The sequence below is a fragment of the Desmodus rotundus genome, chromosome 1 (genome assembly GCF_022682495.2).
Source record: "Desmodus rotundus isolate HL8 chromosome 1, HLdesRot8A.1, whole genome shotgun sequence".
Taxonomy (NCBI): Eukaryota; Metazoa; Chordata; class Mammalia; order Chiroptera; family Phyllostomidae; genus Desmodus; species Desmodus rotundus.
Window position 1 is genome coordinate 112765009 of NC_071387.1, and position 26870 is coordinate 112791878.

The window sequence follows — 26870 nt, forward strand, 5'->3', positions numbered from 1 at the left end:
ATGTTTCATTTTTTTAAATGCCACTTTACGAACACACATTGCTAAAATCTTACTGACATGCCATCCAAATTTACTTTGAGGTCTTAGTGAGCTGTGGGCTCTGTTTGTCTTCCTGCCTGCTTCCTTATAAACACTTATGTAGTGAACTAACCTTATATTTTCAGGGCAGTTAACAGCGCATGAAGTGAGTATTGTATCAAGTTAAAAACAAGAAAAAAGGCACCACTCCTGCCAGGGTTGACATAAGACCCCAGAAGGGAACAGCTTCATCACTTGGACCCCAACCCAGACTCAGCCACCCAGGGCCAGACACCCTCCCGTGCTGAGCCACGAGGGTGACGGTGGAGTTATCACAGCCAAGATTTTCTTGTTCACTTCAGGGAAACAGCATTCACCAATTAATACAAAGGCTGCAAACCGCCGCGGAGCTCTTGCTACTCTGCTGTCACGTTCGAAACGACCGAGTGAAGCACCAGAGTCCACTGAGGCATTTTATTTGCACTTATGTATTACATCCCTAGAAAAAGAATCCCAGGATTTTCCCTCCTGTGTGTTTTCGTCTTGCTTCTTCATGGTCCATGATGCCCGCTGAGGTTGTCAGTACAATGAAACTATGGAGAGTTAAAAAAAAAAAAAAAAAGTGCTGGTGAGTTTTTCCTAAATAGTTCAACATAAAGCCAATTTCTGGTACCGAAAAGCAGCAACATTCATCAGTGCTTAAGATACTTTCCCATAACAGACAGAGACTGATAGTGCCTACACAGGCTGGCGGTGCACAGGCACAACTCCTGGAACCAAAGACTTAAAACTCACACAGCTCTGCCCTGGGCTCACAAAGAGAAACAATGCTATTAAGCTTAATTGAAAACAAAGACTGCACCCATCTTCAAAATGTCACTTTCTGCTCTCAGGTAAGGAGACATGGCGTTTAAAACATCAAAGTATTGCTACGAACTGGATGGAATTGCTTCTGCCACTTACCAAATGTATGACCGCAGGCAAACTACTGTACAGTCACTTGGACAATGGGAGTCCCACCTGGCCTATCTCCTGGGTTACTACGGGAATCAAGTAGGGCACACAATATATGCCAACTGCGGGCATTGAAATCAGGATCACAATTACAGCTAGAAATGACTCGCTCCTACCACTGTACCTGCTACCCAGTAACCATAAAGTGGGAGTAAATCCAACCACAGCACCAAACAGGACAGCAGGGCTTAAGTTTCTAACCATAAAACAAGTGCTGCCAGACCCTAAAGTGCTTTACCAGAATTAAATCAGTTGATAACAGAGCTTTTAAGAAAACTATTACCACTGTTATAAATGAAGATATCAAGGCTATCATTTGCCCAAGGATTCATAGCTTTAAAGTAGGAAAACAAGGATTTGAATTCGGCCTCTTACCAAAGATGAAAATTTTCAAATTGAGTTTCCCCAGAGGCCTGGAGTTCAGAAGTGATTCGGCCACAGGACAGGAAATCACATCACACATGAACATGAACTATATGCACTGAACCAAAAGAGCAGACATTAAAGGGGACACGAATCTGCTCTCTCTCAACCTCAGCTCTCATATGCCTCTCAGAATCTGAACCCTCACACTAGCATGTGAACTGTGACAACAGCTAAATCCTTGAGTCAAGAAGGCTGAGCATGAACACAATTCCCACTGCTGTGACAAAAGACAAAACTCAGCTTGTCAAACTGCATCACAGTCATCTTTAGCATTAACTTATTTTAAATGAGGAAAATCAACTTACCCAAACTGACGAGACGGAAGCAGGTTGTTCTGCCATTTCTCTAGATCTTTGAGTTGCACGTCAAATCTGGGGCTGATTACTCCACACTGTAAAAGCGTAACATAAAACAATGTTCACACTTCATCAACAACAGAAGAGTAACACAAAACAGCATTTCTAATCGCTAAACAGTCATACAAACCAACCAACATTTAAGGTACAGTACTTGACATAAATGCCATTTGAAACACACTAAACTATGACAGTGCAACCCAGGGAAAAAAAGCACAGCACAGAGAAAGTCAAAAGAGGCAGGACACATGGCAGTGCCAGGTCACCAGCGTGCACCCTGCCCTCCCCACAGGCTGGACAGCTGTCCCATTACAAAGTCTTAGACAAAACTGCAGTCAAAACTTTTTACATAGTAAGGATAATATGGTTAGGTAGGGTCTCAAATCCTTCACCTATAAACGAAATATGCAACATATTAGAATTTCTAAGAAACAAGCTCCACAGGCACTAAGCTAAAATTTAAGAACACTGCTCCACACCAATAAATTATCACTAAATACTTCCGAGGCTTATTCTTCCCTAAAACCCCAGGCAAAGCTTTCCAAACTCATCTGACAAAATGGATGGGAAGCAGAAAGATCAGAGATCTTAACGTTATCCCACCTGTTTGCTACTGAGACACAGCAACTGTCCTCTCCCAGTGAGAGCTCTCCAAGAGCCAAAGCACAATACTTCAATCACTCAATCGTACACAAATCCTAAAACACAATACATGTTCAAACATCTACGAACAAGCTACGTGATTTACCTATGAGTTCATATAAGGTATCTGACTTAATCAGCTGGCTTTGGAAAATGAAAGCTGGGGAGATCAAGAGCCTCTTTAATTAGAGCCCAGTATGGCCACCCCACTTATACCAGTGCTTATAAATCACCAGCACACCTAAGAATATCAATGCAGATAGGCCCCCACTATTTACACACAAGAAATGATCATGTGAGAACACTCAGGATTAGTACCATCAAAGTGTAAACTCCAGACGACTAAGAAAGCAGGTAGACAGTTATGTGCACACCCATACCAGACAATCATTAAAAAATTCCAAAATGCTTAACAGTAAACTGAAGGAGATTATGAAGTTAGAACTTACCCAAGTTTCGGAGTAGTTACACTTCCCTAGGTAGAGGTTTGAATCCACAGAAACTGAAAATGGGCCTCTTAGGCCCAACTGCCCTATGCTAGAAAGCCTACCTACTACTTCCTATTAGCTATGATGTCACTTGATTCCATCTCGCAGTGGATGGAAAAAAATACAGGAATACGGAAAACCAGTTCTCCAAGCAACCTACAATGAAAGACCTTTCAGAGGCCTCCATTCCACAGTATCCAGGTTTTTTATTCCAGTAGAAAAATCGCTCTCATTCAAATAGAATTAAAGCAGCACATCTTTCCCAAATCAGATAAATCTTAAGAGGATGGGCTCAAGGCCAGAATTTTGTTTATTCATGTACAGTCTTTAAATACTACCTTTCCTCCCAGCCCCACATTTCCACAGTAAGGGTATATCTACCTCTTGGACAAAAGAAACAGGCAAAAATGAGGAAGACAAACTCAGAGAAGCTGAAAACTGAGGTCTGTTTTGCCCAAAGGCAGACAGTTAAGTGGCAGAGCCTGGATTTCAACTACCTCTTAGCCAGAACTTTTCAAACCAGTATACCACAGAACAAGAATGCCACAAATGAGGTCCATTAGGGAAATGCTCTTTTGGAACTTATTTCTCAAGTCATTATGTACAGTGAATGTTCAAATTTGGTATGCAGCCCTTCTCCCACTTAAAGAGGTTGGCTTTCTTTCTTTCCTTCAGTTTTATGTATTTTCTACAGGACAGTTTTAAGATGTGCTATAAAACTATCTGGTCTCCCACTGGTTACCAAGCAACTGAGAAACCTTGAGCAGAGCTCAGATCTCAAGCTTCCTAACTCCCCAAAATAGGAAAAAACAATGACACACCTTCTTCTCCTTCAAGAACTCTCTTTCTTTGGGGTGGTGGCCTAATGGTTTTAACTAGAAAACAAGACATGCTCTAAGTTACCCTAGAAAACCCTTCAAATCTTTCATACAAGGTTCACCAAAGTAGTTTTCATCTAACACCACTCAGTATCCATCCACACGTAAACCAAGTTCACAGGGAGCAACTTTCTAAAAGAAGTTGCTGGGCGAGGAAATAACCTTACCAATCAATCTGACTCAATTTCTGGGCCTGCTCCCCCTCCCCATCTGTGCTGGACTACAGGGTCTCAGACTCCCTGCAAATCTGAAAGCTACAAACATGAACACAGATAGCGGGTTGACAGCTCAGGGACCCTGACTTAGCTAACAGACACCTGCTCCCAAAATACCTGCAAATCAGTTAAACCACAAAGTCAAATGGCTCAAACAGATCCACTAAGTTACACTGACAACTCAAACTGACAGGGAACACAGCCCTCAGAGACATATATACAGCTTATGCCAGGAAAAAGAGAAGAATTAACATTGTTAGAGAATCCTATTCGGTTCAAAAACCCAACAAAATCACCAAGAGAGGAAGGACAAAAGTTGTTTACACTGAGGATTAGTGGCTTTGGCCACCCAAGTTCAAGTCAGTGAGGCAGGCAGTGAACCACCCCAAGATTCAAATACCAAGACCACCAGCTTCACCTCAACTCCCCCGTATAGCCCTTCAGGCGGCTCATACTCCACAAACACTAGGTCAACTAACAATTCCAGAACAAGTGCAACCCTGGAGAACAAATGAAGTAAAATGTGATATAAAATTTAATAACTTTAATCACTTCCTAACGTAATAGTCTTCACCCAACTAGGTAAAATAAGCACACCACACCACTATTCAGTTTTACAAGGGCAATGTCAACACCATGTAAGATCATTCTTAAATGTGGAAAATAATCAATTCTTACCTTGTTCAACCTGCCGGTGAGGTTTACAACAATTTTCCCAGCTCTGTGGTCATCGATAATTTCAAATTCGCCAATGTAGCCTACAGAACATAACTGATTGTGTTAAATGGCAGATATCAACTTGACAGACCTGAATATTTATGCTCTTCTAGTATTCCTGCTGCTTGCCTACCGGACTCCTTTCCCTCATCTCAGTTATTTCTCTAAGCAGCTTGAGAAAAGCTGCTTAGTTCCTCTGAATCAGGACTAATTTTTACAGCCTAATAAAAAACTTAAAATTCAGGGGGCAGGACCCAAAACCCACCCTGCAATTCTTCAAAAGCGGATTATTTTCCCCTTGCTCCTTCATAGCTCCCCACTCCCAAACACTACCTTGTGTCCCAGACGTGCAACAATCCTTTCCATCCCAATGCTCTTAGAAGAGCTCAGGAGCCCATTCAATGACGTTACAGCTGAAAGACACTGTAAACCCCAGATACCGAGCAGGGCAAGCCACAAACTTCATTCCTCCTTTCAACAGTCCTAACCTACTCAATGCTTCTTGAACAGCATCATCTTTCCACACCATCCTGGCCACAGCACAGGTCTACTGCACACAACCCCCAGGTACTGGGACCAGCAGGCTCCCCCTCCGTCCCAGTCCACAATTTCTACAGGCTCGGTTCCTTACGTATCTTTGTACATCAAAACATAAAACACAGCAACACTTACCATGCTTCATCATCACAGTCAGAAACCGGACGATGACTTTGGAGCACGGCCTGATAAGAACCTGGCGTTTGCCTCTCTTTTCAGCGTTGTTGATACTCTTGAGAGCATCAGCCAGGACATTCATGCGCACCATTATGGCTGTTCAGGGAAGACAAGAGTTTTACCATCACTGCCAGCATCAACAAGGACCCAATCATTCCACATCCTCTTTCTTCTGTCTCTGTCACGACTAAGTTTTCCTATCTCTGAGCAGGCTGGCTTCTCAACATCCCCAGCATAATGTCAGCTAACAAAACTAAAATATCATATGGTCGGTCAGTTCTTCATACAGGAAGCTGAGAGTCACTGACAATTTTTCCTAACTCTGAAATCCAGCAGCACCTGTACTATTTAGTATTTTAACACTGTCCCTTAAATCAGCTCAGTGTCAACCTTATCCCGTAAGTGTTAAGAATAAAATGTCTTTGTGACATCTGAAATTGTGTCCAACAGCAAGCATCATCACAAAAGCAAACAGAATCATTTTACATGCACAAGAATGGACCCTAGCCCAATGGGCACGAACTGCAAGAGTTCTGAAAAGTTGTCGAAGCTAAGGATGGAGACCAAACCATGCTTCAAGTACCACCAGCAGGTATCCAACCTGCTTCCTCAAGCTCAAGAAAGCCTGAAGGGAAACCCTAAAGCACTGAAAACCCAGGTTAGTTCCCACCCAACTGCCACCCCAGGCAGTATTCCCTGCTCCGTGTCCCCAGCCGCCCAACCTCCCAGCGCGCCCGCACTAATGCACGGCCCACGATGGCCACCGTCCCCAACGCTTCCCGCCGCCCCGTGCCAAGGCGCTGCCTCACCCACTACGAGAAGATCCTGGCGCCGCCGACCGAGCCGGGGACTACCAACTTTCCGGGCGGTCGAAAGCTCCGGTTCCCGCCAGCGTTGTGGCCTGTGCCTTGTAAGCCAGCTCCCCATGGTACTGAGCGTGGGGCGACCGAGCATGACTCTCCCCTACGCCTGCCCAGGCCCCCTCAAGGCCAGTATCCCCAGCCCAGACAAGCCCCGGCATCCTCGCAGAGCACAGAAGTCGAGTCTGAGACAGCAGGATGGCGCCGATAACTGACGGATGATGCTGGATGGCTCACAGAGAGGTACTCACCGGCACGGAAAGATGGCGGAAAGAGGACGGGCGGGGCGAGCCCACGGAGTTATGGGAAGATGGAAGACTATCGCGAGATTTTCAAAGTGCCTCTGGGAGGGAGGACTGGTGGAAGAGGCGGGCATAGGGCGGAGCCTCTTCAGCGGTGGGCAATAGAGAGTCGATAGAATCGACCTTCCCAGGTAAAGGCACGGGTAGAGGATAAATGTAAGGTATCAGTCGGAGGTTCCATTCCTTTTTAGCACTTTAATCTGTAAAAATTAAAAACTGACAACAAGAGCCTAGATATTTGCTAATTTTTATTGCACTAACTGTTCACCATTTAGGTTAGATTTTGATATTACGTATGTATAGTGTCTCTGGAACGACCTACAGAAATCGGTAATTGCTTCTGAGCAGGGCATTAGGAACTGGGATGGAAGACTTGCCGTTCTCCCTATACAATTATGTTTTGTTGTTTGAAAGGTATATACATTACATCTTCAAAGCAGTCAAAAATATTTTTTGACTCTCCCTAAATCTTAGAAGTTATTTACTAGGGCTCCAGACGTTTCTTTCGAGTTCTGGGAAACACAGTTTGGATGAAAGCCACAAATGTTTCGAAATAAACATTCAGGATTCTGATCCAGTGGCTTTTTTCTGCTCTTCTGCACCCGGACAATTACCAGTTTATATGTCTCTTACCCTCTCTGAACTTTCCCCAGATGTAAACCAATCCCTGCCTTTTAAAAGTTACTTTGAGAGTCAGATGAGATAATGGTGACAATGGGCTCGCACATCTGTCACGTAGTAGGTGTGCAATATATTTCGGCAACCGAAAGAGCAGGGAGTTGTAACTACTGCTTGAAGCCCAGGCGTCTAATCAGATGCAAGGGAGTGAATTCTACCTCTTTCTGGAGCTGCGTGACCTTGAAGCCAGTTACTCATACCCTCCTTATTTCACTGCTTCCACCCTTACCCTATCCTCCACCATCCTGGTCTTATGGCAGCCAGAAAGACCTTTTCAAAACTGGAACAGTCAGATCATGCACTTTCCAAGGGCTCCTGTCAAATGCAAATTCCTTACCAAGTTTACAAGGTCGCCCCTGAAGTGCACACCTGCCTCCTTGCACCACACACCAGACCTCTTAGCCCATCATTCTCCCTGGCCTGCCTTTCCTCAGACACTCCAAGCATACTCCACCTCAGGGCCTTTGCATTTGCTTTTCCCTTTAATTTGAACACTTCTCCCCCAGTTAGCCAGGTGTTTTGCTCCCTGGCTTTCCTCAGCTCTCTATTCAGTAACACAAATGTACAGCCACCGAGCTGTCCCGTCCCCATGGCCTTGCTTAATTTTTCTCTATAGCATTTACCACCTGAAAAATTGGAAGTGCATTTATTTTCTGTCCACATTAAGTTCCAATCAAGCGGGGAGTTAAGTTTGTCCGTCCCTGTACTCATAGCTACCAGAGAAGATATCTGGCACATAGTAGGCCTTGGAGATAGATAGATGATATATAGGTACAAAATGAGTAAGTAAATGGCAAATCCATTTCCCCATCTATAAAATGGGGATGATACCACCAATCACTTGAAGTTGCTGTGAGGATAAGTGAAATAATTCATAAGAGGTTAATACAAAATCTGGCAGAGTAAGTGCTCATCAACATTAACATTCGTTAGTATAAAAGCCTCTGCCTACCACATCCCACTTCTCAAATCCTCAGCGAACCCCCGGAAAGCAAATCTCCCAATTTGGATATCTCAGGGATATAGAATTCTCTGATTAAATATACATTACAAAAGGGCCATTTGCTTTTTAAATGAAAATTTCCTTAAAGAACTGATTCCCGTGCACTTATGTAAAAAAAAAGTTTTGTTTACTAAAAATGTGGAGCTCACCTTGAGGGCCTTAGCAGCCATGGGTGGTTAAGTGAATAAACCCACTTTACTTAGAGACTTACCATAAATAGAAAAAGAGCACCATCCACAATCTCTTAATACACTTCATTCATTCATCCATTCATTGAACAAACATCAAAATATCATGTGCCAGGTTTGAGGGGACAAAAACAAGTCCCTGCCCTTAAGAGGTGCAGATCACAGTAGGGGAGACAGAACTCCAGATAACACAGTATAGGGGGCAACGTGCCATAGAGAAGTGCAGAGGTGGCCTGGGATGTTGCTTTAGCTGTCACAGAGGAAGTGCAATTTGATCTGTGCTGTGAAGGGTACTACCAACCACTAATTGTAACAGCCACTGTTTCTTGTAGATTAATTTATTGAATCCTCCAAACAATAAATGTGATTATATACTGCCCCTGTAAGATCTATGCTGTTATCCCCATTTCACAAATGAGAAGATGAAGTTCAATCTTAAATTGACTCAACCTTAGAATTCTAAGTCAAAGGGACAAAAAGTGGTTACTTGTCTGAACTACTAGGTAACTTGGTGGGGTTTGGATCTAGGTCTACCTTATCCCAAAACGTGTGTGTGTGAGCAATAGATACTGTAGGCTTGCAACAGCTCCAAGAACTAGGAGGGCATGAAATAAAGGTGAACAGAAATCTCATAATGGCAGGGTTGGAATTGGGAAATAGGGTAGAGGAGTAGAATTGGAGCAGAGGGCCAACTATAAACAAACCGCCTTGATTACAAGTTCAAGATTTATGCTATAGGCAAACTGGAGCCTGCCGAGAGGGCTACAAATAGGATTGTGCATGGTCTGTTAAAATAAATGGCAACCATGTAAACAGTGAACTTGCATTAAATCACCTCTCTTACAATCATTTCAGCACAACTCCAAATGACCTCCTCTCGACATTTTGTGAACTCTGGGATGACAGGACCTCCACTGGAGGTGATGCCAGGGCAAGTGTCAACAAGGGACTTTTGCTGTGGCCAGAGCTGGCGCAAGGGTAGCCAGGATGGCTTCAGAAGAAAGCTAACCAATGAGACTGGGCCAAGATGTAATCACAGGTATGTGGTAGAAATCCAGCATTACAAAGCATCAGGAGACCACCTGTGGTGACTTCGGGTTGAGACTTCTTTTCTGGACATTACCAAACCAAACCCCCCAGGGGGCTCCAAAGAAGAATCCATACCTTTTTTTTGCAGGGGTCAGTGGTCTCAGAATTTAATTTGATTTAATCTGTTCCCAGGATCCACTAAGTATAGCTGGTGAGGCCCAATGATAAAACATACAATTTGAGTTCTATGTAAAAAAAACCCAAATTTCCATCGGATCCATAAATCCACCCATGTAAATATTGTACTGGCTAAGGTAGAAAGAAAGGACACAAAAAGGGATTCCAGCTTTTATTTTTTCCCCTTTTCACAAAACAAAGAAATAATAACAATAACAATACAGGATTAAAACCACAAAAGTAGTTAAATTGGTAGACCATGTATATAGGAAAAAAAGATCCAGATAAGACAACAGGCTTATTTACAATGAGGAAACACATGTAAATTAAGGTAGCTTGTAGTTTTCATATGAAACATTAAAAAGAAAAATCAAACATATGCTACATGAGTGCCACTGTTTACAGCAATATTGAAGGGAAGAAAACAACACTTATTTAGGGACAGATACACCATACCACAGAGTCCAGGTTTTAAAGCATCAGTGCAATAAATTCACAAAACTATATTACAGCTAATTAATTAGAGTTTAAGACCTGTTCCCAAATATGTCACATTTTTGGCCCTTAGAGGTTCATTCCACAGACTTCTACTCTAAACTTCTAGCTACTAAGATGCTTTCCAAGACTTACAAAGTATCTACAGACTCAAGGCCATCCATTATCTCCCAAAGTCTGCTCTCACCAACAGCCCTCGTATTCTTCAGAGAAATAGTCAGGGAAAAAGTCAGATGCCAGCGTAGTCACCACCTCCTAGGCCAGATCTACAGTGACCAAAGCAGCCAACATGACCATAAGATGAGAACTGAAAAATCAGTAGGATAAGATTATTTTCTACTGAATCCTGATGAAACAGTAAGACTTCTGTCCTTGATTAGCTGGTCTTGGAGTAAAAGTCATAGGCACGAGTCTTCATCTCTAATGTACTTTAGTTTTAGACAGCTGAAATCTGAAATTAAAAGTATGCTAAAAATCCTAAATCCAAGCTTTTAGAAGATTGCTATTAAAAAGCTTTTAAGGACCTACTAACTTGAATGCTAAGTGTAAGGGGACCAGAGTTCTAAGTCTGTCATATTCCCCATTTCAGAGGAAGAATCAGTATTTTCTACAAATTGCTAAGTTTTGCACAAGGGAGAAACCAACATATACGAGGGCATGTAATTAATTTCATTTTATTCTATGAGGATTCTTCTCCCATGGCATACAAACAGAATGGGGAATGAATCTTCACTGGTTTCTTCATTGGAAGTGGCAAACTTGGTCTCTGTATTCATGAAGCCAGACAGTTTTTTACGCAGACTGTGGAAGTAGGCAGTAGAACCAGTTTTCTGTAACCACAGACCGCTACACCTCATATCTAAGCAAGCAAAGATCAACTCGAACAATTATCCAAAGTCACTGCTAACTGTACTAAAGGGTGAGATACACCACTATTTTATTTTAAAGGAAGCTGCCTATAAGAATTCAATTAACCCTGGGTAAGAAAAATCAAAACAAGTTGTATTCATGAGTGAGTTGTCCATATAAGGCCAACTGATGACAATGCACCCAGATACACTTGACACGAAGATACTAAGTATAAAAGCCTTGTGTGGCAAGTCTGATTTTCTAGTAACTAAGGGCAGAAGGAGTGAGAGCAAAGAGCTACTTCTGTAACACTTTAGTATCCAGATAATAGAAACTGTTCCCAAGGACAATCAATATACACGCCATTAATCACACTGAATGAAGTTGTTATTCATTTTTCTTTTCTTTTTGCTTAAGAAGCTTGTTCATCTCCCTTTTGGCCATTCCAATGTACTTCGAAATGACTCCATGTTGGTTTAGTCCAGGAAGCATCAGTAAGAAAGTCACTTAAAAATAAACAAACAAAATTAAGGAGGCAGCCATTTACTTCTTTAATGTTATCACATGCTAGAGAAGGTGGTTTCCCAGACTATCAGGCATTCTAATGGGAGGAAGAACTATGGAATCCATTACTTCTGTTGATATTTACCTCTAGAAACTTCAGCTATCATAGCTCCCAACCTCAGATGACACACACTGCTTATTTTTACCTCCTGCACATTTCTTTCTACCCTGGTTATTATGTTCTGTCTTAGCTTCCGCAAGACCACAAGCTCCCTGCAAACAAGGATCTGAGTTTTATTAATCCTTTCAGACTCCCAGTTCCTTGTTCAGTGCCTTAAACTTGGTAAGCGTGAACATATTTGTTTCACTAAGTTCCAGTTAGACTTCACTGCCCAGGATGTGCCTGTCCTCAAAGACTTACCTATCAGGTAGGTCAGAAGAAGGTTGTGGACCTGCTGTCCCACCCAAGCAACCGCAGCAAGAGAAATGATCATGGTCATGAAGTACTAGTAATAAAAATAAGAATGCATCAACTCCTAGAAACGGGCTAAGAAGCATAACTTTAGAAGGTTGTTTCAAAAGTTGGAAAATGATTCAGATTTTATTACCACTTTTCTTTAAAAATACTTAGTATCTTTATATTATATAAAACCCATAGAAATCTCCAATAGACCTGCTTTATAGAATTTGGATACACACCCTTCTTGAACTACTGTAATTCTATATTTAAGTTAAACAGTTTATAACAGAAATTATACTACTTTTACAATTAATAATGCCACATAGTAACTTCAAGTGAAGTTGAATTAAGGAAACAAATGCTTTCTAAGTATATGTCTTTTACTTTATTTCAGTATGAAAAAAAATCTTTCACTCCACTAGAATATAAATTATATATAAAATGTAATTTTAACTTCTAGGGACTCAGGCTAATGCAGATATGCATTATGAATGTACTCAAGAGGAATTACACGAATGGATAATATCAAAATATAACTATTCACACAAAAGGCTATCATTATATTACAGTGAAGAAAAACTGACTGAATCTTAAAATTTTGCTTTACTTGAATAGGCCAAAACAAAAAAGTACCATTCTCGGCTTTTCTTCCTTTAGCGTGAAGAGGCGTTTCCACCAGCCCACAGCTCTGCGTCGAGTTTTTACTAGACTGCTGCAAATTTCATGGAATCGTTGCTGCTGCTCAGTGGTCCTGGAAAAAGAATTTCCCCCCTCTACTGTAAGTAAATCTCTATAGTAAACAGAAATACATCATCCTCTCATATTTAAAAAGCTATCTTCTACAGAAAACCTAAATAAAAAATAATGATTCATCATTATCTTACAAAGGTGAAAAAGTTCTTGTACCAATAAGACACCCTAGATGGCACAGGAATAAGTTTTCACATAAACATACGTGTGAGTGTGTATGTGTACAAAGTAACGGTACTCTACGGTGCTGAAGCCACATTTTGTTAGTGACAGTAACAAGAGACTCATACTACTATGGGCTGCGCAGAAATCAGTATAAATTAATTTCTCTATTGCTGTATTATTTTTCAGATTCTAGTGAATCCTGGGTTACAGCCCACCAGAGTCCCACTATTTTGAGGAAGACATGAAGTTTCTTCAAACAGCTCTACTTGAGCACTTTTCAGTAAGACAGTAACTATCGGCATTCACAGCATTAATACCCACAACTGGGCTTCATACATTTGATGCCAAGGCAGCAGCAACACGCAACTCCAGTCTAAGTTTAGTCCCATTGAGAAATACTATGCTCACAAACAAAACATCAGTAAAACTACAAGATCCTCCAAGAAAGCCCTTTCGTTTACAATCGGGGGAGGGCGGAGGTTCTGATAGAAATTGCCATTGCACTGTCTTTGCTATGTGGCTATAATGGCTGCTATTATAAAACAGGCCTTGTGCTGGGGGATATATTGTCTTCTCTCCTCCAGTTCTCCTCCCTGTGAAACTGCAGCAAAAGATACAGTAGGAGGGTTTCTGCTGAGCCCTGGAACTTCTTGCAAACAATTCAACCTCTAGGTTGCCTGTAGTCAAGGCTGATTATGGCTATCAACAGTGTTCTTCCTTCCCCATAAGGATCAAACAGTAAAACTGCTCTGTCGATAAGACCGAGCCACATACTGACTACCATGAAACTCAGTGTTTGTTTCTGAAAACTTTTCTCCAGAAATTATGAATTAGCAGATTATAATGTCAGCTGGCTAATAAAATCAAGGTCAGAAGTTGATTCCCTTTGTTAAATCTTTATACTGTGTGATTACTAGTATATTACTAGTATATTACTAGTATTACTAGTGTGATCACACCCCCCAAAAGCAGCATAATTCATTACTGCATGTGAAAAACAATTCAACTCAAAGGACATTTTCTAATACTCACCCATTCTGCTATGGGGGAAACATCTTTAAATAAATATAACTAATTATCCCGTAACTTAAGCAAACTCCCCCAAACACCTGAATTTTTCTCAAAGATCCAAGGGCTTACATTTGAAATTCTCCCCTTTAAGAATTATTTTATAATTCGCTATTATCAGGGGAATAAAAAGCTAAAGGCACAAATAGACTAATCAAATTAAAATAAACAACTGAGGGAAAATAGCAGCTGGGAGGAAAAAAATCTATTCCGACCCCCAGTTCTGCTCATTATTTGGATGAAAAGTGAGAAATGCAACATTACGGAGAAGTTAAAATACTTTAATATGATCCATAGCCACTTAACTATATCTTGGGAACTCAGCAACTAACTCAAAGAATAGTATAAATGAAATCAACAACCCACTTGTATATACACAACTTGAACCTATTCTGAAGCACTTGCTATGCATTCAACTACCACTGTACCGCTTCGATGTTCTCAACCTTACACCAAGGCCAATCTTAAAAATCAAAATAATTCACAGCACCCAGAACAGTGCTGAACATAAAAGTAGACATTCAATAAATAGTTGCTAAACAAATGGACAAAAATCTACCAGTTACTGTTTTCATATCCATTCAAGAATAACTTGTAAAATTAATATGCTATCTTAAATATTAACAAAAATAAATATAAAATGTAAATGTACTACTTTTATGGAAAGCTCATATGAGTTCAACAATCTTTGATAAAACATTACCTAAAAGGGACCTTCACTTCAATAGAAAGGTCTAAAAAGGAAAAAAAAAAAAGTCCAAATAAAAGATTATAAAAGACCAATGGAGATATGTAAGTACTGGAAATTCATGATTTATATGTGAAACGGCTAAAATACTCTTCACTAAAAACAGTAACTCTAACCCCTAGGTATCTGATGGTTAGACAGCTCTCTGTGATAAATCACAGCATACTAATCACAGCCAACAGGGTAACTTCTCAGAAATTAGAATGCCAAATCATCATGCCACCTACCATTTATTAGAGCCAAAAATTCTAGGCGCTAGAATGGGAACAAAGTAGTCAGCCAAGCACAAAAACATAACAAAACAGGAAACACCGGAAAGAACAGATGGATCTAGACCGTAGATGGTCCTGTTAAAAAAAAATTAATAAAGGTTAGAAAAACATAGCCATTTTTCCTAAGTGAAGACGTTTATTCACTTAGTTCTCTGGTTGTCATAGATGTTACTTGCCCTTTTCAATCTAATTTTCTCGTAAGTGGTTTTCTGGAAGCTTTATGATATGACAACATCATAGCTGTAATGTAAATAACAAGAGGAAAAAGCTCTTTGGGGTGTTCAATACTTTTTAGGATTGTAGAGGGTTCTAAGGCCAAACGGTTTAAGAGTCACTGATTTATTCAACTGTATTATGTTACCGAGTTCACATAAGTACTACAAATTCTGAAAACTAGGCAAACTGCTCTAAGAAAAGGTATTCTTTACAGATTATTCTTTACAAAAGACTTAAGACACTTCCATAAATGGAGGCTGTGTATTACTTGAGCCCTTATTAATAAGCACAATCTTAAGTAACTGCATAGCTCACTTACAGAAACACCAAAGAAACCACACCGATGATGGCCGGTGGAAACCAGGGTCTTTCCCATCGGAGGATTTTATCAGCCATCAGCATCACCTCTCCCCATCCTTGCAGCTGCTCTTCCAGACCTGCAGTCTCTGCAGCCTATATATGATCAACATTTAAAACCATCATTTTACTACTCTCAGCATTTCTGTGGTTCCTAGAGAGTTAAAACTCTTCTAAGCCATCAAGCGTATCAAATAGCTGTTAACCAAATCACTATTTTAAAAATTAGTTTCTAAAAACTACAATTTTGGTACCAATGACAGAAATCCATGCAGGAAAAAAAAAACCCCATTATTTAATGGTCACCTTCCATGACTAAGAACTGGGACACTCTTTACATAAGATAGAGATAATTAAAACCCATCTTACAATTAAAGAATGGTTAACTAACTTTCCTAAAGTTATGTACTACCAAGCACAGTACCCAGATCACGTTATATTTGCTCATTTCAGGTGGTTGGAACTGATCTGTTGTTTTGTCATTTCATTGATTTAAATCCCTACTTCTAAGTCCATTAGGAAAGCCTCTGCCTACAGGCACTCAATTTCTAAAATAGCTCTTTGTGTAATGGAATCATTTAGATGTTGACATCACTTGTGCAATTAAAGAAAACTACTTTCATCAAATTATATGAGGCATTTTAAGCTCAATATATATCTCCTCTACAGTGCTTCTTACACTTATCAGGACACTTTGATTAGACTTCACATTTCTCTGAAAAGCTGACCATTTGACTTCCAGGATGAGCTAATGTAGCATTAAAGCCCTTCAGCTGATTTTGGTAGAGGGAAAAGAAATTGGAACAAAAAATCCACATGTCCTTATAAATGTCTCAGGAAAACATGCAAATGATGGGACAGTGCTATCTGTGCCGCACTGATCCCCCAGGAGTCCTCAATATTTCTGACTTTATATACCATACTTAAATAGTTAAATAAAAGATTCCTATGTGAAAGAATATCTAAGTGTGTTATATGCTTATACTTTAATCCTCCCAACGAGATAAAAGGTGCTGTTACTATCCTCATTTTACAGATGAGGAAACAGATACACGGAGGTTAGAGATCTGAATAAAGGAAATCCAGAGCCAAGGGCCCTGTTCTCCTTAGAGTTACACTGCTGTGCTGGAAAGAGTATTTGAGCTCCAGTCCAGCACCGGCCATTCCAATGGCTGTGGGAACTCGGGCAACCTCTGTGTGCTCTCGAACAGATCCCGGCTGGGGCTCACTGTGCTCACCGGAGAGAGGGCGGGGGCGGGGGCGGGGGCGTGTGTGTGTGTGTGTGTGTGTGTGTGTGTGTGTGTGTGTGTGTGTGGCAGGCAAAATCCCCAAGTTCCTTGTGTGTGTGTGTGTGTGTGTGTGTGTGTGTGTGTGTGTGGCAGGCAAAATCCCCAAGTTCCTTACACCTGGGTATTGGGAAATCAAAAATCAAAAGTTAAATCCTTTGCTCCTTCTATTCACTGTGGTTGTGGTGTGTGACCCCCCTTTTCCTGAGGAAAGGCAATGGAGAAAATGCACGGACTTTTCTTGTTTTTGCCTAGAGCGTGCTGTGAAATTCGTAATGAGGTTAAATTTTTGTACACCTGTGATATAACCTCATTTCAGTTCCTTAGGACCCCTGCTTATTCTAAAGTCGTCCTGTGACTCCTGGACCGACAAATTCCAGACAAAAGCCTGCACCTCCCATTGTCCTTGCAGCTGGACCCCACTCCCAGTTCTCTACGGTGAATCGCTGCCCCTCTGCCGTTTTAAGCTATGCCGGCCCTTAGAGAAATCCTCTGCAATCCCTTGTGATCCTCCACACCCGCCCAAGTATGGAGAAAAAGAACGGAGGGCATCCCGGTTAAGATCAAAGCGGGGAAATCCGGTTACGACTGGGGCCTAGGCCCCAAATGCGCCCGACAGTCACCTCGCGGTCCTCTGCCCCAGGCTACACCCAAGACTTGTCACAGTCCCCCTTTTCTCACTTCCTCCTCAACCGATATTCACGACGACCGATCACGCGCCCCCCTCGCCCCTTTCCCAGGGAATGTTAGGGGTAGGCACGGCTAGAGACCTCCAAGCAGAAGCTACCCAAGAAGCCCCAGGGGCAGGGATTGTCGCCGGCGCCTGGAGACCGGGAGACGAGGGCCGGGGCCGCCGCGGGCTACAGACACGAGGCCGCAGTTCCGCCCGGTGGAGCCCTCAGAAGTACAGAGGCCCCGCTCGGCTCTCTCGCGAAGCGGCGCCGGCACTCACCAGCAAGTTGGTGCTACGATTATCTCCCTCTGCCATCATCCCCAAGGTGCCGCCTCACCAGCCTTGCTCAGAGATAAGCACAGCAACTCCAATGCGACGACACGCCCAGCAAACCGCTTATATAGGCCGGCCGCCTTTCCCGACAGCCCCCGCGAAGGCCGTTCGTCATTGGGCATATCGAACCCAAGCAATAGGGGAGTGGGACCAACCGCTGCCCAGCGCAGGGCTTGAAATAGAGGTCAAAGGAGAGAGAGGCCGCGCTGGGCTGAGGGGGCGGGGACAGAAAAGGACCAATCAGCGGCCAGGAGATGTGCACGGCCCATCTCAGGCCTTTCGAAAGCGGTTCAACAGCTGCAGCTCCTCGCTTGGCCGGGCTCTAGTATCCCCAGGATTGGCCGCCAGGGTATCTCTTGGATCTTCTGCTGAATCTCAAAGCAGCTAAGGAGACTCTGAAATTTAGTTCTCGAAGAAATAATCCACGCAGTATCAGGCAGAGATGGGCATGTTTCCCTGACCTTGCTGTGCCCCTAGGCGGCCCTATCTTCTAATCCCTGCTCTGGTCGCCTGGGTCAGCCCAGATTTGTGACTGCGACTGGTGCCCACCTCCTTACATTTTGAGCTATTTATGTGGATTTTCTGCATTTTTTCCCTCCCTACACATTAGGGAAAAGGCCTTAGCTCGATTGCGGGGGTGGGGATACGGGCGGGGGGTCTGGGCTTAGTTTAAGAGCTCGTGAAAAATGCACGGATTTATAAAGCTGGCTTATACGAGGGTCTTTCTTTCTGGGGCACCTGAGTTAGGAAACTACGAGCCCCCTCTCCAAAAGTGCTAGTTTTGACATCAGGGGTCATGCTTAAGGAAAGATGTAAACCCTCTTATGAGCTGTGGAAATTATAAGCAATTTAGGATCTACATGAACTGTGTTGAGGCACTTCTAGGTCTTTTCTCTCCAGGATTAACAAGTGCTTTGCTTTTCATTATTCAAAACAAAATCATGCCAAATGTTCACCTGGTCAGTCTGTTTTAGGAAAACTTACCAAGCTTTTAACTTACAGCATTTTATCCTTTTATACTCATCTATATTACACCATCGAATTTAAATTTGTTTTAAAATCATTCCTTACAGAACTACCGGGTTCTTGAGTTCAAAGAAGGCGTAAAGAAATGTGAGAGTATAGCTACAGAACACAGAAAGCCAGGGGTACAGGAGCATTATGAATGTCAAGAAAGGGTAGTGTTGACAGGAGAGACCTGGTTCTACTTGCCCATTCATGTAAAGAATTACAGATCAGCACATCTATTAGCCTGCATTTAGGGTTTATTAGTGATCGGTTCCCATGGAAGAGAACGGACCTAGGTATGGTGGGGGGCAGACGGAGTGAAAGGCATCAGGGTACAACAGGGCAGTGAAAGTAAGGGCAGCCAAAGGCCAGGGTGGCAAGCCCCCCAAGGGGCCTGAGGCCAGGTGGCCAGAGAGCCAGGAGAGTCTTTTGTTCTGAGGACTTACATAGTTGGAACAATGAAAGTAAAGAAGTTACATATTGACAGGTAAAAATGGTGTCAGCCTCCCCAGGGAGGGGAGGGTAAATGTGGTGTCATCTTTCAGGGGGAGGGCACAGACGTGACTATCCAAACTTAGGTTTGTGTGGGGGTCTGTTAGCCCAAATCCTTCTGTGTTCATCTTGTTGTAAAACAGATACATGACAGGAGGCCGTTAAAGTTGGGGCAAGTACCCAAAGATTTTTATGGGCTCTTCCTCTTAGCACTAGGGACTCCCTCGTAAAACAGATAGTGACCAGAGGCAGGCAATTTACCAAAGTTGTTGTATGGGCTTCTTTGGGTACCGTGGACCCTCTCCCCACTTTCAGGCCTTGGGATGAATACGGTTTCAAAGGCTTTCCTTCCCAGATAGTGGAAACAATACATAGGATTTCAAGGACTTCCCTCCTCGTGCAAACAAAAGTGTTTCTCACGATGTTGGAACACCTGGCAAATATTATCGGGCCAGGCTCAGGACTGTTAGCAGGTGAGACATGACTTCCTCCTCCTCCCTGCCTTGGTTTGCTATTCATTTTACCTAAGTGCTAAAAGGCATTCCTGGCAACCAAGATGATAGATGCTGGCCGGTAACAGCAGCACAGTCTGAGTTCTTCCTATGTTATCTCCTTGCCTCAGAAGGATCTTTGAAAAATAAAACATCTGGATCAGATATAAACACTTGATGGTGGAGGGGTGGGGGAAGCCTTTGCAAGGGAAAGGGACTCTTCAATGAAGTACTACGTTGGGGACCACTGGGTGGGAAATAGGTTACAGGCAGGTAAGATGCAGCAAGCTGATCTAGAGACCCCATTTTGGGAGATTTTAAAGCTACGAAGTTTGAGGGCCAGACCCTTCCCTCTCTCTTCAAAACAAAAAGGTCCCAATCAACAGCTGTGTAATTAGTGAATATACTGAGCACTGAGTGCAAAATTTTGCTATTGGTGCAGTAGGACCATCCACTTTCAAGTAAGAGGCCACAGAGTTATTAGGCTTTCAAAAGTGGCCTTTCTAAGAAAAACAAACAAAAAACCCCCAACGTTTCTACTTTGGGAAGCACTTCTAGTTTTCACCCAAGTTCCCCTATGTACAACTAAGAAGGAAGACTTTTGAACACCAACTTGTGAAATTGAGGTAGGTGAAAAAAATAGAAGCAGCTCAAGCAGCAGGTTCTCCAAGGAGTACTTTTGTTTAAGAACGGTGTTCCCAGAGCTACTGCACCTTTACAGCCCAGGGGCACTTCTACAAGGTTTCTAAGGATCCTTTACAATCGGCTAATTTAAAAAAAAAAAAGAAAGAAAGAAAGAAAACCTACCCTTAATGTAGCTTTGAGCTTTGTTTTTATACTATAAAAACAAGACGTGATGTTTCCTAACATGTCAGAAGACAGCAACAAATACAATCTAACTTTCACACAGTAAAGCAAACTGGGTATTTTTTCTTCAGGCTTTATATCCCAGGAAATGTACATGTCAATAATGTTCTAGTTTTAAATATAGACAAAATTAAGCATAATTTTATGTTAACTCTCACTGAAGTAAAATTTCTACTGCTGTTCAAAAATACTTTATAACTTTGAGGGTAGAAAAAATTATTGTAAACATTTTTGTAAGTATTGATGCTTAAGAAAAAAAAAGCTATCCATATTGCAAAATTACATTTTCTGGCAACTACTTCGACCAATAAATTCAGAGCTTAAATGCTATGTCTTTTAAGACTTTATTTTTTTGAAAAACAGGTATTTCATACAATCTTTGCCATGTTAATGCAAATATGCACAAAGTAGGCATGTATTTTTGTTTTCCAAACAATGCATTATGAACATTTTCAGGAAGCTGGTGTGATTTATTCAACTTTTAGTCTTAAATACAATCACGAAATTATATCCATCAGAAGGCATTACAACCTTTTGTACAGAGAAGCCACTTTAATTTATACAATGTTTACTAGGACAAGGAAGATTCAATTCAACTCAATTTGCTCTTATAATAAGGGTAAAGTAAATTAACAAATGAAGTATGATGTGGCCACTGACATTACAGGTGGAAATAAGGGAAATTTAAAACAGAAAAGTAACTGACACAAGAACTTTAAATAGGAGCTGAAAGTGGGACTGAGGAAAAAGGCTTTTTCCTGAAAGTCAGGAAAAGAGGAAAAAATATCAGCCTGTTTTGAAAGAAAATAACATTCTACAAGTCTGCATTTCAGAACATGCAATTCCTTAAGTTTACCATCTTCAAAAGTTAAGCTAATTGTATGACATTTTTACATTAGCACAACCAACACCTTTTCCCTAATACGCCCAGTCAAATCCTGTAAAAAGCAAAAGACTCCAAGCAGTTCACGTTGTACAACTTAACCCTTGGACCTACAAAGCTGCTCTAAGAGTCCACGTGCCCATTTGTAAAGAAGGGATAGCAATATCGTTACCCAGGCCTAAAAGGTAGGAAAAGTGCCACAAACCCTTAGGGGTTATAACACAGCGAATGTCCCCTTCCCCAATGTTTGGAAAATTTTATAATGCTACTTTTTCCCCATAGGGGAAATCTTCCTAATACAACCCAAATATCGAAAACATCCACATTCTTCAAGTGACCCTTACATTATCTCTCTCTTTTCCTCCTCCTCCGTTGTTGTTGTTGAGAGAGAGATCTCTCTCTTTTCCTCCTCCTCCGTTGTTGTTGTTGAGAGAGATGACTGGTTTCATCTTTATCTAATTTTATATAAAACAAAGGTATTTAATGTGCTAATAGTAAAGCATTCACTGATTTTTGATGTAGATGAGTAAGGACCAACAGGCTAACTGTGTTTTCTTTAATATGAAAGGAATTGGGAGAAAAGAAGAACCAGCTCCTTACTGCCAAAACAAGCCCAGAATAATTAGAAATATGTGGAGGAAAATAGGCCAGGAAGACTTTTCAGTTTAAAGTACTGCCTATATACCCCAGACTTAAAAGAACCTAAGATTGCACATCAACTCTAATATTTGGCTGTACTTGCATTGCCCTGCGTGGTATTTTTTTTAAATGGCTCTTTCCTTAAATTTCACACATCAGAACAACCACAAAACAATGCAGAAAAAGAACCAAACATTGTACAATATTTTAAAACTACACATTAAGCTTAGTTAATAGAGGCAAGTGTTAAGGGCACAAATGATGGGAGTTTTTCTTTAACCCTCACCCCGAACCTGGGGTTTGGGCTCTTAAAAAACAATTTAGGGAAGCAGATCAAGAGCTTGATTACCAGTTCTCAAAGAAATCTTACGTATCTCAAAAACAACTTACCACAAGTGTCAGACACAAACGAATCTGAATAATCATCTAGCAAACTATGTAAGAACTCATGACCAGAAATAAAGAATGTTAAGACATACCGACGAAATATAGACAGCGCCATAAACCATTAAGCTCCACAGCTTTGTAGAGAAATCAACTAATATTCAGGCAATTCTAGAAAATTAAAGGCAGTAAAACACAAGATAAACTTCAATTTCCAAGGGTACATTGAATTAGAAGTTGCGTTACCCTCTACCCTCTGAATCTTAGAGAAAGAGGGAGGAGAGCCAACCCCTGGTTTTCCATAGGTATTTTGTATCATTAAAAATGTATGACTTCAGAGGCCCTGGCTCCACAACTCAGCTGGTTGGAGCACTGTCCCAATACATCAAGGTTGCGGGTTTGATCCCATGGTCAGGGCACAATTGAGAACCAACCACTGAGTGCATAAATGGGTGAAACCAATCTATGTTTCTTACTCTAATTAAATAAAACTTTTAAATGTATGACTTCATAACCACAACATTCTAAACTTCACATTATTTTAAAAGAGAATCCCCAACATACAGCCCTGACTTCTCAATCTGCTATATCGCCAGGACTTCTTACCCTTGATTAACTCTCTGTTGAGTTCTCTTACAACAGTTTAAAATGGCAAGGCTACTTGCGGATGACCAGGATGCAGTAAAGAGCAGCTTTGTAAAGAGCAGTTTTGACGTCATCATTCATATCTGCCCCACAACCAAACGTGTATGTGCCACACAATTCTCTGAGGGACTATTTTAAAATAAAAGTGATGGGTAATTTACCAGAGGCACATGTTTTTGATATAAAGCTATTTTGGTTTTGCTTGGATAAGGTGCCAGGTCCCTCTGACACCTGAAATTCACAGGCAGTAAAATTCACCTATTTCATTTATCCTCTTGACCAAAGAGGAAGCGATTTCTGAATACTACCTACAGGGACAAACTAATATGAACTGGTTTTTATTTTGATGGACGTTTTTCCTTGTGGCAATGTTGCTGAGAACACTTTAATCTTGAGGAGCAGAGGTAATCAAGTGATGAATGCAATAGCTCCCACAGCCTCTAGGAAATAAAGCAGCTTGCAAAACACAATATGGCATTATTATTCCAGATAGGTTGTTTTGATTGTGAAAATAAGGTTCAAAATGAATGAGTAAAATTTGATGCACTAGGTTCTTTATCTTGCTATTAGACACACACAGGTATTAAAAAATATACCATCTTTCTTGCAATATCTGTCAAAGTATTAAAAAAGCACTGATACTGAAATGCATTCTTTGACGGGTATTTAAAGATTACAGATTAATGTGGCAATAAGAATACAGAAAAGGCCAGAGCTAGAGCTATGTGGAATTTTTCTTAATACCTTTCAAGTTTGAGAAGATTGGCAACTAGAAATTGATCACAGTCCTAATCTCTAAGATGCAGGGAAAATGGACTCAAGTCAAGATTTTAATGGTAGTCTATTTTGTGTTGTAAGTGATTTGGAGAATCCTAATCTGGATTTTTTTTTGGATCAGCAATTGAGTTTACACAGTCAGTACAGAAATGCAATGCTAAAATTTAAGGAAAACTTGATCATGAATTCACTATAATGTATTACTAAATAGCAAACTATTAAAATTATGTAAAAAGAAAAGTACTTTCACAGACTAATCAAACTTAATAAAAATCGGTGGTTCTCACTTTTGCTGATGTTTCATGTACATATCCTAAAATGCCAGGTGAACTAAAGCACTTCTAATTTACACCTTGTAAATTAAAAGTATCAAATGAGAAAACTGAATTAAAAAAACATTTCACTCTACCTCCAAGAACACATCACTTTATTTTTAATCTGTCATCAACAATGTAAAACTCTTAATAGGTACTCTATTCTGTTTTTTAAAAAGGTAAAAAGATTACATTGGATTAGCTACTTTTATGAAAGAAACTACAGCAATCACAGAAGAGGGGACATTTGAATGACCTCCCAAAAATGCACACTATAAGCAAAGGGGAGTGTACATGAAACCAAATGTGTTAGATTCATTACTTTTGAATGCACAGTGACAATTCTGGAAACTGTACATGATAGAATCACAGAAATGACTTAACCAGAATTACATTTTGTATGTGATCATCAGGCCTTCAAACAATCCTTGAATTTTCCATGTTATCAGTAGTTTTGGAGAAATTTCTGTTTATCGCTCCAAATATGTTAAGTAACAGCATCGAGACAGAAGTATATGAAATATAAGGATTGAACTAAAAGTGAATTTGAAAGATGGCTAATCTACATCAGGTAAAAGGGGAAGGGTAGGGGGCAGGGTCTGGGGAGAAGGATGATGAGTGGGTTTCTTTTCCCTTTATTTTCAGAAGTAAGTTCTTCCCATGTAGTGTATCTGTTACATAGCTCTCCATTTTCAGTCCATTTCTGAAAGTCGTATCACATAGCCTTTTTGTACTTACTGGTCAACCCAACCAGCACTGTTGCCAGGCAACAAGTGTTACACGAGAATCTGAATGCATCAAATCTTCCTTGGCTGTGATTTCTTCGCGGCCCCAGTTTTCTCTGTTTCTGAGCGGGGTTTGTTTTTTCCTGGATTGTACACACAGGGTCAGGTGGAATGGAGTTCCAAATCACTCTGTGCTCCGCGGCATCCCGATTTCTTTCTGCAGCTAACCTCCTGACATGTTTGCAGCTGTTCTGAGGCAGAAAGACAATCTCCGTGTACAAGCGGTGAGCTTTCTTTCTTTCACCCTTGACCCTGGGGTTGCAGGCCATGGTGTTGGGCGTATCCCTGAGTGCAGCTGCCTTGCAGGATTCACTTCCTAGCGCACCGAGATTTCCTAGGTTTCCTCAGAGTAAGCCCCCAGTTGCATCACCACCGACTGTGGTGTGGCTTTGGATGCCTGAGGCTGAGTTGATTCTGGTGGATGTCTGACCTCACTTAACCAGACTCATCTACTGTCTTGCCATTCACACCCAGGCTGTCCAACCTTCATATAGCTGAGCCAAGTTATCTAGATTAGTTGCTTCCTTAATGACATAGTCAACCTGTAAAAATAGGCAGTATAGTATTTAAAAACATTTAAAACTTGACATAGTTCATATATGAGGAATACAAATCATTTAATAAGTTTATAATCACCCAAATTAATTACTCAAAAGAAGTATAGTTGCTGTGGTGGAAAGGTTAATAAGTAAGCTGAGCTTACTTATTAGCTCGTAATTGCACAGCTTACAAGATGGACTTCTGGAAAGCCACAACCCCTCTGAGCCTTAAGGATCCTTAGATGAAGACAGAGCCCCACTGACCCCATAGCTGCTCTTGGGGTTAACATTTATAGTCACTGGGTAAATGCTTAAGTGGTATATAAAGGAAAGTGCCTAGCAGATTCTGGAACACAGGTGGGTGCTCAACAACTGTCCACTGATTCTGACTCAGGTAAATTGTCTTTTATTTTAAGAGATGTGATCATCTCTCTAAATCCAGAGCATCCATCAGGGTCCAATTATATAGCAAATGTTCATGATATGGCTGCTAAATCACCACCTATACTAAAAATTGTGTGCGAATAACTCTACTCTTAACCCCACTCCTGGACCCCTTAACTTGCTTTCACATAAAATGAAATAATTATCAGAATAAAAAGTACAACAGCCAAGCCTGCTTTAAAAAGATGAACAAAGACCAGGCTGGATGGCTCAGTTGATTGGCACATTGTCCTGTACATCAAAAGGTTGTAGGTTCAATCCCTGGTCAGGACGTGTATGGGAGACAGCTGATCAATGTTTCTCTTCTCTCTATCCCCCTTCTGCCCCTCCCTCCCTTCCTCTTCCTACCCACAGGTGAGGATTTACAAACAATAATAATAATGGACAGTCATGAAAGCATACAACCCAATAACCTATGAGAAAGTTTCTGAAGTAAAGATACTGACTCAAACCATTGTGCAAGATTTTGACAAACCTGACAAACTGTTTCTGAAGAGTGACTCTTGACCAAGAACAGTGTAAGCTCAGGTCCTATGCAGCGATTTAACAGCGTTTGAAATTAAAAACAAACAAACAAAAAACAAAAAAACCTCTCTTGCTGATGTTTAAATTGAATTCTGAATACCAGACCATTTGAAAGTAAGACATTCAAGTCTCAAATTTTTACAGAAGTTACATTTGTAATGGAGAATTCAGGAGAACACCGCCCTTGACCAAGTGA

General features: G+C 41.1%; 3 protein-coding genes across 5 annotated transcripts in view; all 3 read right to left on the reverse strand.

Moving 5' to 3' along the window:
* Nucleotides 1–478: 478 nt before the first annotated feature.
* RPS15A (ribosomal protein S15a) lies at nucleotides 479–6670 on the reverse strand. Of its 2 annotated transcripts, none has more exons than XM_024571528.3 (5): nucleotides 6580–6670; nucleotides 5427–5564; nucleotides 4716–4795; nucleotides 1764–1849; nucleotides 479–611 (listed from the first exon to the last, which is right to left on the reverse strand). In XM_024571528.3, the coding sequence occupies exons 2-5, from the start codon at nucleotides 5557–5559 to the stop codon at nucleotides 518–520; spliced, it is 393 nt and encodes a 130-aa protein (XP_024427296.1). In that variant the 5' UTR covers nucleotides 5560–5564; nucleotides 6580–6670; the 3' UTR covers nucleotides 479–517. The 2 variants fall into 2 exon arrangements, with proteins under 2 accessions (XP_024427296.1, XP_045060419.1); XM_045204484.2 differs by lacking the exon at nucleotides 6580–6670 and adding an exon at nucleotides 6278–6302.
* Nucleotides 6671–9863: 3193 nt separating this feature from the next.
* On the reverse strand, nucleotides 9864–17984 carry ARL6IP1 (ARL6 interacting reticulophagy regulator 1). The gene is made up of 6 exons (XM_024571554.3): nucleotides 17828–17984; nucleotides 15552–15685; nucleotides 14972–15091; nucleotides 12647–12764; nucleotides 11975–12059; nucleotides 9864–11555 (listed from the first exon to the last, which is right to left on the reverse strand). The coding sequence occupies exons 1-6, from the start codon at nucleotides 17864–17866 to the stop codon at nucleotides 11437–11439; spliced, it is 615 nt and encodes a 204-aa protein (XP_024427322.1). The 5' UTR covers nucleotides 17867–17984; the 3' UTR covers nucleotides 9864–11436.
* Nucleotides 17985–23643: 5659 nt separating this feature from the next.
* The window catches only part of SMG1 (SMG1 nonsense mediated mRNA decay associated PI3K related kinase), a 101655-nt gene continuing 98428 nt past the window's right edge, over nucleotides 23644–26870 (reverse strand). For both annotated transcript variants that reach the window (XM_024571644.4, XM_045204603.3), the window contains one exon: nucleotides 23644–25708. In XM_024571644.4, coding sequence (XP_024427412.1) covers nucleotides 25631–25708 — 78 coding nt within the window. In that variant the 3' untranslated portion in view covers nucleotides 23644–25630. The remainder of the gene's footprint in view (nucleotides 25709–26870) is intronic.

Bases quoted from the DNA above. Each gene is read 5' to 3' on its own strand.
- RPS15A (XM_024571528.3), bottom strand. From the start codon at position 5,559: ATGGTGCGCATGAATGTCCTGGCTGATGCTCTCAAGAGTATCAACAAC. The intron at 4,796-5,426 runs GTAAGTGTTGCT...TATGTTCTGTAG, and splicing joins GACTGTGATGATGAAGCATG to GCTACATTGGCGAATTTGAA. The intron at 612-1,763 runs GTAAGTTGATTT...AACTCTCCATAG, and splicing joins CTTCCGTCTCGTCAGTTTGG to TTTCATTGTACTGACAACCT.
- ARL6IP1 (XM_024571554.3), bottom strand. From the start codon at position 17,866: ATGATGGCAGAGGGAGATAATCGTAGCACCAACTTGCTG. The intron at 15,686-17,827 runs GTGAGTGCCGGC...GATCATATATAG, and splicing joins ATCGTAGCACCAACTTGCTG to GCTGCAGAGACTGCAGGTCT. The intron at 15,092-15,551 runs GTAAGTGAGCTA...TTTTTTTAACAG, and splicing joins GTGGTTTCTTTGGTGTTTCT to GACCATCTACGGTCTAGATC.